At 40.6% G+C, this 13,599-nt stretch overlaps 1 protein-coding gene across 10 annotated transcripts in view; it reads left to right on the top strand.

The window, feature by feature from the left end:
* CACNA2D3 (calcium voltage-gated channel auxiliary subunit alpha2delta 3) overlaps positions 1 to 13,599 on the top strand; it is a 946,725-nt gene that overhangs the window by 352,414 nt on the left and 580,712 nt on the right. For all 10 annotated transcript variants that reach the window (XR_005374880.1, XM_038566127.1, XM_038566132.1 and 7 more), the window contains one exon: positions 10,204 to 10,263. Coding sequence is in view for 9 of the 10 variants with exons in the window: in XM_038566127.1 (XP_038422055.1) it covers positions 10,204 to 10,263 (60 nt within the window). In the remaining variant the exon portion in view is untranslated. The remainder of the gene's footprint in view (positions 1 to 10,203; positions 10,264 to 13,599) is intronic.

The following is a 13,599-nucleotide window of genomic DNA, read 5'->3' as shown; positions in this document are numbered from 1 at the left end:
CTCTGAGGAGGGGTCTTTGGAGCTGCAGAATGAATGATGAGGAAGAGGGGGCAAACATCTGAGGATCTAGGAGAACATCCTTACCTATGAAAACAGGAAAGGTGGCAGAGGTGAGTGTGTGGTGGTTTAGGGCCAGAAAGGTGGCTGGGAGTCTAGGACCAGGGCAAGAGGGGGCCACTCAGGGTATAGGGCCAGGTCATTAAGAGCCTCTGAGTCATGGTCATGAGTGATGGGAAGTCATCGGAGGGTTTCAGTAGAAGAGGGATGACATCAAAATTATTCTCCAAGCCCTACCATCAGTGTGCATGGTAGGGCTTGGAGCAGAGCTGGGGCCCTGTTAGGAGGCTGGGTGTCTAGGGACTTCAACTTTGTGGCTTTGAGTAGATTCTGCAGGAAGATGATGATCATGATGGTAAACATGAGGCATACCTAGGACTTGCTGATGGGTTGAGATATTTGTGCAGTCAGTGGCATTAAATTGAGCAGTTTCCCTGCATCAGTCTTTCCTTGTTTCAGATTTATCCCCTGCTACTTTATTTTTTCAACATTGCTTCCAGATTAATATAAAGATGACTTAATGTCCAGAAGTGATCACATCGCTCTGTGCCCAGTCAGACCTCTTCAGCACCCTGCCCCTGTGGTGCACAGGACACAGGATTCCTTTGCCTAGCTCATTGCCCATGCTTACCTGAATCCTACCTGCCTGCCTTTTGGCACCCTCCTTGTCTTTATCTGCCCCATTCCAGAACACCTGCAGCTCTGCCAGACACATGGGCTCCTACCTTTGAGCTTTTGTTGCTTCCTCCCTATCCTTTCTCTTGGCCGTGTGGCTAACTCACATTCATCTTTTTTTTTTTTTTTAATTTATTTACGATAGTCACACAGAGAGAGAGCTAGAGAGTAGAGAGAGAGGCAGAGACACAGGCAGAAGGAGAAGCAGGCTCCATGCACCGGGAGCCTGACGTGGGATTTGATCCCAGGTCTCCAGGATCGCGCCCTGAGCCAAAGGCAGGCGCTAAACCTCTGCGCCACCCAGGGATCCCCCACATTCATCTTTTAACCCAAGCTCATGGTCACATCATTTATGAAACCTTCCCCATGGTTTCCTGTACACTGGCAGGGTTGTTTGCTCCCTGCTTTGAGGTTTCATTACACTTTACTCTTTCTATGCCTTTGTTTTCCCTACATGTAGCGTTAGGATAATATCTGTGCTTTCTTTCATGGGATGGTTGTAAGGAATAGCTGGATTAATTGACTTGAACACTTAGAGGAGCTTCACACATGGAGACAGGAGGTGTGAAACTCAATAGCTGTTTGCTCTTGTCACCTGTGTGGTCCTCCTATGACAGCCCACACCACACTGTCTGATTACTGGCTTCTCCTCCTACCTAGATGACAGATATGCCAGTTGTCTTCATGGCTCAAGCCCTGGCATAATTCCTCTGATATGCTTCATCATCATCATTGTTGCCACCATTGGCACCATCATCAGCAAAGATAAGAGCTAACATGAATGGACATTTACTCTGTACCAGAACTTTTGTCCAGAGTACTCTCATGAAGTACCTAGAGCCAGATTTCAAAGTCAGGTTGTTTGACTCCAGATCCTGCTCTCTGGTCCAAAATATGTTGCCTCCTGACCCCCCTCCTGAAGTTGCCTGGTAAACAGTTGGTTGGGTGGATAGAAGGGCAGAATATAAAGAGAATGATTGATTCATTTTCATGAATCAAATTTATGTAAAAGTCCATCTTGAGATGGTAAAGTCTGAATGGACATGGAAACTGTTCTGTGATTTTCCACTTTTAAGGAGAAAGAGAATTTTCCTCCCCTGGCCATTGTCAGAGCCCAGGGGCCAGGAGCTAGCTGCCTGCCATGCTTGCTGGCCTATTCCATGTCTCAGGTGCCACCTGGCGAAGGAGGTTACTTTGGCAAACAGCTTAATTTCTGTGTTTGTGCCATTCTGAGGACATCAGTCAAACCTTTCAATAAAGGCCCTGGCCTCACTCCATTTTCAGCCTCACTGATCACGGATTGTGCTGCTGAAGCTGGAAAAGACTGGTGGCTTCTGAAAACCAGTCCTCAAGGAGCAGGTGCACAGCCTTGTGTTTGTGAACACAAAGTTTGGAGTCCTTTCCTTGGCAGCAGAATTAACGTTCACATAACCTCCATGTAACTGTGAACTTGAAGAGTTGTTCCAAGTTCTCCCCATCTGAGCGCCAACCGTGGGAGGCATCGACTCTGTGAGCCTTCCTTGTTACAATCAAGCTGTGTTATGCCTGAACATCTTGTCTCTTCCCTTACCCCATCACAATAATTTCTTGCACTTGTGCGGAATCCTTTAGGAAATGTTTTGTGACTACATTCTCATCAAATTCACACGTTGAAGTAGAGAGCAAAGATGGTATTATTTCGGTGCCTCAGATAAGAAAACCGAGACTCAGAGCAGTTAAGATTTTCCCAGGTCAGGCAGCTAGTGAGTAGGGTGATCTGGATTCAAACACTTGTCCTTGGGCTCTGAGACCTGTTCTCATTCTACAGGACCAAAAGTTTCTCGTGGGTCAGGACTAAGTCATGGAGTCCTGAACTTGGTGTCCCTCTCAGTTCTTGGTGCCATTCTGGTTACTTAATGGGTTCCAATCAAATACCTATTAAACCAAGTTGAACAGAAGTGAACTACTCCGAATAGAAACTCTGGAGGACAGATTTTCTCACTGGTGCCAACAGCTTGTTCACAATCCCGTTTCTCCTGAACTGCCCCCCTCAGGAAATTAATGACAGTTCCATTGCCCACAAAGAAAATAGCCCAGTTATCCCCCAACTGAAGAGTCCTGGGGGGAACTTTTCAAGGTTTATGGTTAAGTAGACTTGATTTTGATATTCAACTAAGCCATTCCCTAGAAGGCTCCATCAGTGGAAGGCTGTTCCATAAAATGCCAGATCATTTGGAAGAATTACTTGCCTTCTCTTCCTAACTCCTCCCTGTGGCCATGGCCCTTGGGCAGCCCCTCGAGCAAAGTTTGGTGGTTCTTATCTGCAGTAGCTTTGCACAAATTGCGCTTGGGCAAATGCAGCCTTCACTGGAGAATGAGGTGGCTTTGCATTGGAGATTGGCCAGTCATGTTGATAACAGGCATTAATTTAATCAGCTCCAAATTGATAACAGGTATCTATTGTGGAAACAAAGATAGTTTGTGATTGATTGTGATCCTGCCTTCTGATGTGAGCTCTGGGCTTATTTTGTCTTCTAAAAATCTGGTGTGGGTTTATGTAATCCGAAGGAGCCAGGAAGGGGTGGAGGGGGAGGAGTGGAGGAAGGGAAGAGAAAGCACCAGGTACATGCTGGATGCGTGTGCTCTTTTGTTCCGTCACCTGCTTTCTCTGGAAACTTTATAGATTAGCTTTTATAATCCACTTTGAAATGTTTGCCGTTTTTAAAGCAGAAGCAATCTTCACAGCTTTCAGGCAGAAGGTCATTTTATACAAAATATTCATTCGTGTGCAACAAAGCTTATTTCTTCTACAGGAACAACGAAATAATGAAGGCTCCTTAAAAGTTGTTTTTCTCTAAAGAAACGATCATCTTGATAGTCGGTGATTTATATGTGTCATTTCTATTGGAATTGAAAAGTAAAAACATTTGTATCAATAAGGATTACCAAATATTAGGAGGCTCTCAGGTATGACTTTGGATTCAGCCTCCTATGGTGGGATGGAAAGAGTTCTTGTTTACTTGTGTCCATCCTTCCAGGTTGTGTACTTTTGCCCTGAGATCTGGTTGTTTCTTAACACATTTTCTTGCCTCCAGAACTTTGTTTGCAATGTTCCCATGGGCTGGAACCCTGATTCAGCACCTTTCTTTGTTCTGGAAGAGCCTCCTGTTCTCCTTTAGAGCACAGCTCTGATGTTACTTCCTCCGGGAAGCTTCCTAGCCCTCTGGCAGCATTCTTTGTCACTTGTCCCTTTGTACTGAAATCCTATTTTCCTTGTGTGTGGCCCTCACCCTTCTTTAAAGTGCCTTGTGTTGTTTCATGGCTCACTGGTGCTACCAGCCCAGCACTTTAGGAATTAGTGATCTGACTAGTCCAGCTACAAAAATAGCAAAGGTGAATCTGCGCTGTTACAGAGTAGTAAAAGTTCCATCTTGAGAACAAAAGGGAAGGGATTTCCAGGCCAGAAGGAATGAAAATGTAAATTTGAACATTTACTCTTTTTTTTCACTCACCCCCTCCCCAACTTAATGGTTCTTAAACTGTTGGTTTCTGACCCTTCATTCAAGAAAGGAGTGTTTGAAATTAGCTCTGGGAACAAATCAGTCTCATTTTGTCCAGATTCCCAGAGATATCTTTTCATGTGCTGACAGCATTTTAATGAGGATAGAGATTTTTCATTTTATTCCTGGGATCAATTGAGTTTGAAATCTGTGATGCAGAAAGGACCAGGGTCTTCTCTGTCCTCACAGATGTAGATGGTCAACCTGTTGAGTTTAAGCCCTGCCACATGATATGGTGCTAGGAACACACTGATGGGCAAAAGGAGTAACTCTTCATTAAACTGTGGCCCTTAAAGCAAAAGCGGCTGAATCTAGTATAAGGAAAAGATGAACCATGCCACACTTGGTATGATTGTCCCTGGAATTATCATGTCTTCTTGATAGTTCTGTTTGTTCTTCTAACACTAAGTTTAGAGCTTGTTGGATTTGAAGGAAGACTCACATGGTCTCTAACTCTGGTAGTCTCCACAATTCAATCCTTAGGTCCAAGCGAACCCTTGGCACAGCCCAAAGCCATATTAATGGTTATAGATTTTCCTTAGAATCCCCTCAGTTGACTTTAACTATTTTTTTTTTTTTTGAGAAAGAATTATGTGTTCATTCCAGAAAAAAAAAAAAAGCAATAAAAACACTGGTCTGATTATTAAATGTGTTGTTGCAAAATGTTAAATGAAAGCCACAAAATGTATTAAGTGCTTTGAAATCTTTGTTAAATTCCAATATCCCATTATAACAGCATTTACAAGCCAAAGCTTTTTAGTTTTAACATGAGAAATAAAAATAACGTTTTTCTTTGCTACTCCATATGGTTTCTATATTTCTGCTTTGCTTTAAGGATTTTCATCTATAATTGCTCCCTCCCCCGCCTTCCCCTTTTCTTATTAAAAAACGTTTTTTCATTTGTACATAATTTGTTCATTCTGATAGAATCAGCGGGAGTCTAGTAGTAGGTTACTTTGTTGTATATCACATTTTCTGTTCCCCCAACCCCCCACTGTACTGTTCTATCTTTTCTCTCGTTAAGCCAAGATGACCAGCAATAAAAAAAATGATAATAATAATAAGATAAAATAAAATAAAATACAAGTAGAACAAATGAAATCATTTTCTTTTTCTGATCCAGTTTTTACTGTGACTTGGTGTCCTGTTTTCCCCCTCCTGAACCATGACGGAAATAGCTTGACCTCTGTGATGTCTTGAGCTATATAGTCTTGATGTAAGTGTTTTGGGGGAGGAGACGGGAGACTTCATTCTGTAGCATCGTACTGATTATATGTGGGGTCGTTGTAACAAGAAATAAGATGTAATTTTAAATGAAATGCTTTAATATCCCACTATTCCCCTTGGCAGTTTTGCCTTCACCATGGCTATAAATAGTCCATGTCCATGGTTCATGGCTTCTAGCATTTCTTATTTATAAAGATAGCTTTTGTTTGTATTTATTTCACTAAAAGGGAAGAGTTATTTAGAAATATAAAAAGTCGCCGAAACATACATCAACTCATGAATTACAACTTTTTGGCTTGTAGATGCTTTGTTCCAACGCCAGCATGTATATTCCAGTATATTGTTATCATTTTTGTTGAGTGAGGAATTGCTTTGGCATTAAAGTGGGGAGGATCCGTGGACAACACTGCTGTTTCCCTTGCCTCAGAGCTCAGTTTTGAATACTAGTCTTCAAAGCAATTTTTATTTCCAGTGTTCAGTTTTAATTAAAAACCACATTCACAATTCTATAATCCCATCTGCGGATCCAAAAGGGGAATTCATACAAGAGAAAATTAACTTATTATTATTAAAAGCACACTGCCTTTCCAATAGGTATAATAGAGTAATGGTTTCCCTCGGGCTCAGTGGTTCCTTATATAATAACTAAAATATTAGCAAATTTTAATTGATTTTCCTTACCTGCAAGTGGTAATCAAACTTATTTTTAAAACATACTTAATTCGATTTAGATGATAAAGGTATTTGCTCAGGAAAGAGACATGAGAGGCTGCTCTTTTCTGCAGGCAAACGTCAGAGGTGGAAGTTGAATGGCCTTGACTTTTTAAAATGGTGATTCAATTTCTGTTAATTTCATTAACAGTAGAAACTTCTGTCCTCAGGACTCTGTTTTAGGTAAATTTATGGCACATGATATTCTTCTTAAATAACATTTCTTTTAACTGATGTATCTTTATAAGAATATTTCAGAAGAAAGATCAACTATCCTTTGTTCTTTCCAAAAGGTGTACAGTTCTTGATGTGCCATTTGTCATTAGCATTGTACACAACAGATATGCTTGTTCTTGGGGACTTCCCCCTGAATTTTGCCATAAAACATAGGCCTCTCTTCCAGTAGCATCACAGGGCAGATTGGGATAACCTCATGGTTCACTTCATGGAGCGTGTATCCTTTCAAAGAGCCCTGTTCCAACATACTTTCTTGCTTTACATAAGATACTTATTATGTGTCACTGCCAGGGGATCATCTTCTTTTGAATCTTATTTCTTAAGGCTTTGTAGTGAGCTTGATGGGAAAATATCTTCATGGAAACCAAAATTATATGAATTAAATTAAGTTTAAAAAAAAAAAAAGCATGTGGCAAATTTAACTTGAGAATGAACATAAACACTGGCTAGAAGCGCGCTCACGGCTCCACACAGAGAACGGTGCTCAGGCTGATCTTAGTACTTAGTGGGATAGTATTGAATTATTTCCAATATATTGCCTTCTTATGACCCACTGGTACAAGATCTGTGTCCTCTCAATGCTCAGGTCCTGGGTCAGGCCTCTTCAAAAAATGAAGACATGGTGGGCAGCAAAGCGAAGTTTAGTGAGGAAGAGTACAAAGCTCGCAGAGACCGAGGGTGACCTGATTGGGTTGCCCTCAGAGTTTCTAAGTTTAGGGGGTTTTATGAGCTCTCTTGCAGAATTTCTCAAGCAATCAGGGTGTGCTGAATCATGGCAATTGGGGCTTTGGTCACCTGTTAGATGTCCACCTGCTGATGGTCTATAAAAGACATCTGGGGGCTTATGTCTTAACTGTTCCTTGCGGTGATGTTGACATATGCTTTTGTGGTTAATTGTCTTATTTTAGGATGTTTTTCAAAGGCTGCAAAGCAGAATGTCAGTGGGGTCCTTTCTAAGCTGCAAAACAGGAGGTCACTGCTGTTTTATTTTAGCTGTCCTGACTCCATATTTTCTCACTGGGGACCCTGGCCCTGACTACCTAACTGTCCAACTAACTCCTTTAAAAAAAAAAAAAAAGATTTTATTTATTTATTCATAGAGAGGGAGAGAGGCAGAGACACAGGCAGAGAGAGAAGCAGGCTCCATTCAGGGAGCCCCATACAGGACTTGATCGCGGGTCTCCAGGATCACACCCTAGGCTGCAGGCGGCGCTAAACCACTGTGCCACCGGGCTGCCCCCAACTAACTCCTAATACCATGACTTGTATTGCAGTGGTTGAAATACATTACATGTTAGGTTATATATGAATGTTATATGGTATTTATGATATGGATATACATATATACACACAAAGGAAAATGAAATGTATTTTTCTAGATACATGTAATATATTTTGTGCTGTATTATTTTGTGATATTTCAACTACCTGTTATTTCCATCTTGTTCTCTTATTTGTTGCTGTTATACTGCTTTATTGTTTTCTTCATTTCCAGTTGTTCACTTCTTTCAATATTATCTGTCCTGGTCATCATGAAATTTTATTTTGTTCTTTTGATCATTTGTACATGTCATCCACATTTCTTCTCTGGGTTCTCAGAGTACTTAGACACCATGAAACAGCAACTTTTTTGTGTTTAGGTAAATACATAATCAAAATGCATGACTGTTTTGATAATGTAAGTGTCCAGACATGCAAATTATTTATATCCGTTCTATAAATCTCAGTATGTAACTGATTTCATGATACATGCATAGATATTCTAAATCTGTTACGAAAATTAAAAGAACAAGCTCTCACAAACACATAGATTCCTTGTACCACTGTCACTCATTTGTCAGGGTCCACCTGGATGCATTTGCAGATTGGGTCATGTGATCCCAGGAGGCTGACAAGCTTCATTATCTAGGATGATTCTAGGAAGACTGTGACCTAGCAAAAGCTTGGGGCCAATGGATCCAATCTACATATAGTGTCTCTCCTTATTTTTCTTTTTCCCTGTTTCTCATCCTCTCCATTTTATGCTGCTCTTCTAGAAAGCATTTAATGTCTTATAGTGAAAATACACGGATTTTAGAAAGACAAATGAAAGTTGAAAAACCTTGAAGGGCTGGTTGGTATCATTAATCAAGGCAGCAGGGATGAGTTCAGCTCTAGGAGGAGTGCTGTTTTTTGCCACTGGTTCTCAAATTTTAGGGGCTTCCAAATTCCCTAGAGGGCTTGTTAAAGCAGATTGCCGGCCCCACCCCTAGAGCTTCTGATTCTCTAAGTTGGGATGGGGCGTGAGAACATGCATTTTTAACATGTTTGCAGGTGAAACTGACGCTGCTTGCCCTTGCTTCTGCCCTTGGAGAAGCACTACACTAGCGTCACTGTTTCAGGGGTTTCAGATGAAGAAACCGAGGTCTGAGAGGAGAAGGGCTCAGCTGAAAAAATGAAGTGGATTGCATCTAGCCTAGAATTAGAACTGAGCCTTCTGGCTCTGGCCCTGTAATATTCTCCTGGGGTCGGTTCTTTGACCAGAGAAGGGGAAATCCCTTCCTGACCATCCGGAAGAAGTATGGGAAGGCAGATTTGCCACCCCTCCTGGATTCCTGTCTGTGGGCAACAATGTCTCTGGCTGGCCTACCTCGTTCTTTGTATGTTCTGTGGGAAGAGATGCCTTAGTGGTCTTTATTGGTACCTCATGTTATCCCATATATTTCAAACTCCTCATTTCCATATCCAATTTAATAATTATTCATGGAACATTTGTTTGTTGATTTGTAATCATTTAGAGATTAATACCCATGTCACCAAGTTTCAAACATGGCCTATTAAACTCAGGTCTGTATTATATCAATTAAAAACAGGTTAAAGACAGTCTAGGCTACAAGAGTAACCAGGAGAAAAATAGAAATGGCTGAATTTGTACCTAGATCTGAAGATTTTGCTTTTAGTCCGATGAAATTTCAGTGAACTATTATTTTACTAAATGAGTTTTCTGCAATAGTCTCTAGTCTATGTTGTCAATTTAATGTTGGCAAATTCCAATTAAAGTATAAATAATTTTGAAGGTTGACCAATTGCCTTTAAATGGAATTTCATGAAATTGCTTTTATAAGAATATGGATTGAATTTAGTTGGCTAAGAAGAATAACAAGAGTTGTGTATTTATGGGTACTGCCTATTGATTTAATTTCAGTTATTTTCTTATTGGGATGCAGACTGCCAAAATGGCATTGATGTACCATAAATTCAAATAATTGTCACCTCATAATTACATACTAGAACTGGATGCAAGAAGAGTTGCTTTGAATGACTGAGGGAATTAAAATAAGTAGTGTTTCTCAAGCCAAAGGGGAAGAAAGCCCACTTAGTGTTGGACTCAATTTAATAAATCTTGACCAAGAGCCTTCTGTATCTAAGGAACACACTAGTCTAGGTAGGTTTTGGCATCCATGTTGGGCCTTCAGGGCCAGTGTTTGAATTGTTACAAATTGCAATGAAAATGAATGCAAAACTTGTGTGCATTTATGCACACGTAACAATAAATATGTGCTGAAAAAACTGTGATTGAATGATGAAGACAAAAAGCAGATTTTACGCTGATGTTGCTCTTTTCAATTTCATGGGAGCAAAGGCTCCAGGTCATAATGCACATGTCATGATATAATCTGTCATTTTGGGGCAATGGGGAAACATCAGTCTTTTCACATTGTTGGGATAAGGTCTGGGCCACATTTCTGATCCTTCATTTTGCCTTCTGTCTTTTCAGCGTCTTGTGGAGGCTGCAGAAGAGGCACATCTGAAACATGAATTTGATGCAGACTTGCAGGTAACTGATTATAGTTTGAGTTAAGCTTTTTTGTGTGTTGGCTGCCAAACAAGAAATGGTAAGAGAAACAGAAACACCTGCTTTCAGTGGATGGGAGAAAAAGGCTTTCAGGAGGATGGTACAGAGTTGAAATAAATGTGCTTATTTCTCGATGGGGCAGGGTGGTGATCCTCAACCAGTATCCACCAGGATAGTTATAGTGAGTGATAACACATACTCATGCATATGCACAAAACCAGATTTTGATGAACTCCTCTCCAGTTCTGGAGGCTGTAATCAGTCAACTAACAACAATCACCAGAACTCCTAATGGTATATTAAGATAGACAGCAGAATATTTGTTAATCCCACTTCCGTGGCTACATTTTAGGTGATTGGAAGCAAAATTGCGATGATGTAATCTTGGATTGACTATTAATTGTATCTAAAAATTAAATCATTTACTGACGTCAGATTTAAACATCTGCTTAATAAACTTCTTATAGTAGATCTTGTATCCAACTATGGCTATGCCTGTGTGTGGCTTAGAAGGATTTTGATGTTGCCATGTATATAGAAAGCAGTAAAAGGCAACAAGTGAATTGAATAATACCTGGAGGTTCCTTTGAGTCCCTCTTCCTCTTGATGGAAATATTATCTGTATTGCCATTTTGAGTTCTGTGATATTTTCTCATTGCTAGGTAAACAGGAGTGAATCTTAATCCTAAAGTTTGTGCTTTGCTAGAATGTATCTCTTCTAGTGGCATGTGGTCACAATTAGGAAGTAGTGTTTATTTTGCTGTGTTTTCATTTATTGGAAATGATAAAGGCAGACATGAATATTCAAGCAGAAAAAAAATGGTGATACCAAAATAGCCTTTGGTGTCTTCCTTCCATGGTGAACCTCTTCTCATCCCTCCCCATCTATATTTTTTGCTTTATGGGTGAAAGAATGCACACTCAAATGGAGTTGAGGCAAATCTAATAAAGGGAGTATTTTCAAAGGTGTGGTTAGAGAAACTAACAAGCAATGATGTTATCCGCAGGATAAGCCACATTCCTGGCCTGAGTAGCAAGAAGGAGGAGTGGTTTCCAGAACCCAAGGAGAATAGCTATGTGGAAAGAGTATTTGTTAGAGATATGTAGCCAATCATGGTGAGCTAGAAGGATGAGATTTGGGGGAATAATATTCCAATAACAGTGTCTAGCCTTCTGATGTCTTGCTGACCCACTGTTGGCTGAATCCAGCTACTGGTGTGGTTGATGTAGTTCAGTCTTCTGAAATTGAGCTAGGTGTAGAAGGATGAGGAATAGGTCTGGAGGGGAAAGAGAAACTCTCAAGCCTGCCATTTGGTGGTCATTTTCAGGCATAACACCAACATACGGAACAAATAGAACCAGGACTTCAGCCAAGCGAAAGAGGTTGTGGGGACGGGGGCAGTGGTGGAGAAGGGCCAAGGACTATTAACATCAGAAGAGAGCAGAGCTGCAAGGGAAGGGGCAGAGGAGTTAGAATATAGCAAGAAGTACCTTGCTTCCTATAGCCACACGTACATGGTGGCTGTAGGAAGGTCCAGAGGCTGTTTACTAGCCACATTTATTTTCAATGTGCCTCCTTTTCAGAGGGTTTGGAATTCTTAGAGTGGGCCACAGGGGTTGAATGGAAGCATCAGGAAGCAACTTTGTAACTATGAGGATTGTAGGGACCATTTAAATGTGTTGTCAGTAGAAACTATCTCCTTCTCCTGAGGAATATTCTGGTTATAAATTACTGAAGCTCAACTCAAGTGAGATTATAACATTGAATAAAATAAGAATCCCCAAGTCCACTCTAATAAGGTACAAATAGGTGATAGATACATATATGCAGAAAAGAGAAGGGAAAGCTTGGGGCATTGGGCTGGCTCAGTTGGTTAAGTGTCCGACTTTTGATCTCCGCTCAAGTCTTGATCTCAGGATTGTAAGGTCAAGGCCTGCATTGGGCTCCACGCTGGGCATGGAGCCTACTTTAAAAAAATGACAGAAGGAAAAGCTCTTACAGTAGAATGCCAACTAATAAATATAGAAGAGATTGGGGGCGGGGATAGAAGATTATCGTAATAATTCCAGGCAAGAATCTTCAATGGATGCTAAAACTAGTAGGAAAGAGTTTGATGAAGAACAGGACATTGAGAGTTTCAAAGTTTCTGCCCACAAATTACTTATTAATTACAAATGGGAGTATAGAAACTTTACCATGGAGAAACCTGGCAGATACCATATTAAACAGGTAATCAAAGTTAGTATCACCATAGAGGAGACAAAGTGATGTCACGTGCCTCCAGATGTGTGTTGAGCTTTAGGACAACATCCATATGTAGAATTCTTGCCCAGAATGTGTAACCTGAATATAACCAGGATAAAACATCAGACAAATCTGGATGAAGGAATGTTGTACAAAGTAACTGTCTGGACTCCTCTTCAAACATTCCAAGGTCAAGAAAGACAAAGAAACATTGAGGACCTGTTCCAGACTAAAGGACACAGAGATACGTGAGGAAGAAAAATGCAATGCTTGATTCTAAACTGGATCCAGAACCAAAAGCAAGGATTTGAAAATGGACTCTGCAATAGATAATAATGATGCATAAATATTAAATTTCCTGGTTTCCTTGTATGGTGCTTGTGAAGGAGAATATCCTTGTTCTTGGGTTTTTCTGGACCAAACATTTGCATTCATTGGTTCAACAGGAAGAAGTGAGTTTATAGGAGAGTGAAGAATTATTGGAAGTCAGAACTATTTTGGAAAATCTGGTGGTGTTTATGCTCATACAGTCAATTTTATTCTGATATCACTTGTCTACAACACATGAGTGGGTAAGGGAGAGGATGATTTAATGACTTGAAGGGATTATTTATCCTTTAGTAAAGGACAGATGTTCTGTGGTTTAACTCAACTAACCTAGAGCCACTCTTTTTTTGTCCCTGGGAAGCTAGTGTTACCTTCAAGAGTGCTCTGACTTCCTATTATTGAAGCTTTACAGTGGAATTCTTATGTAGCACAGATGATTCCCTTGTCAAATGTGGTGCTGTAGGCATAAATGCAGCTTTAACATCTCTAACCCTCCCTCCCTTCCTCTCTCTCTCTGTGTGTGTCTGGACTGAGAAAATGAGTCTTTGGATTGTTACAGTTTTTGTTCTCTTGGGAACAAAGAAGGGGAGCCCAGGTTTTCCTCCTCCAGTGATCTGTTTTCTCTAAGTACAAGGGAAACGTCAGGGAATACTGTTGTGGTCTGAACTAGAGTAGAGGTTGAAATAATCTGTCAGTATTACGGAATGTCATTTACTGCCTGGACCTCAGACCTTGGTGAAATCTTC

The sequence above is a fragment of the Canis lupus genome, chromosome 20 (assembly GCF_011100685.1).
Source record: "Canis lupus familiaris isolate Mischka breed German Shepherd chromosome 20, alternate assembly UU_Cfam_GSD_1.0, whole genome shotgun sequence".
Lineage (NCBI taxonomy): Eukaryota > Metazoa > Chordata > Mammalia > Carnivora > Canidae > Canis > Canis lupus.
This window is presented reverse-complemented; position numbering and strand designations above follow the sequence as displayed.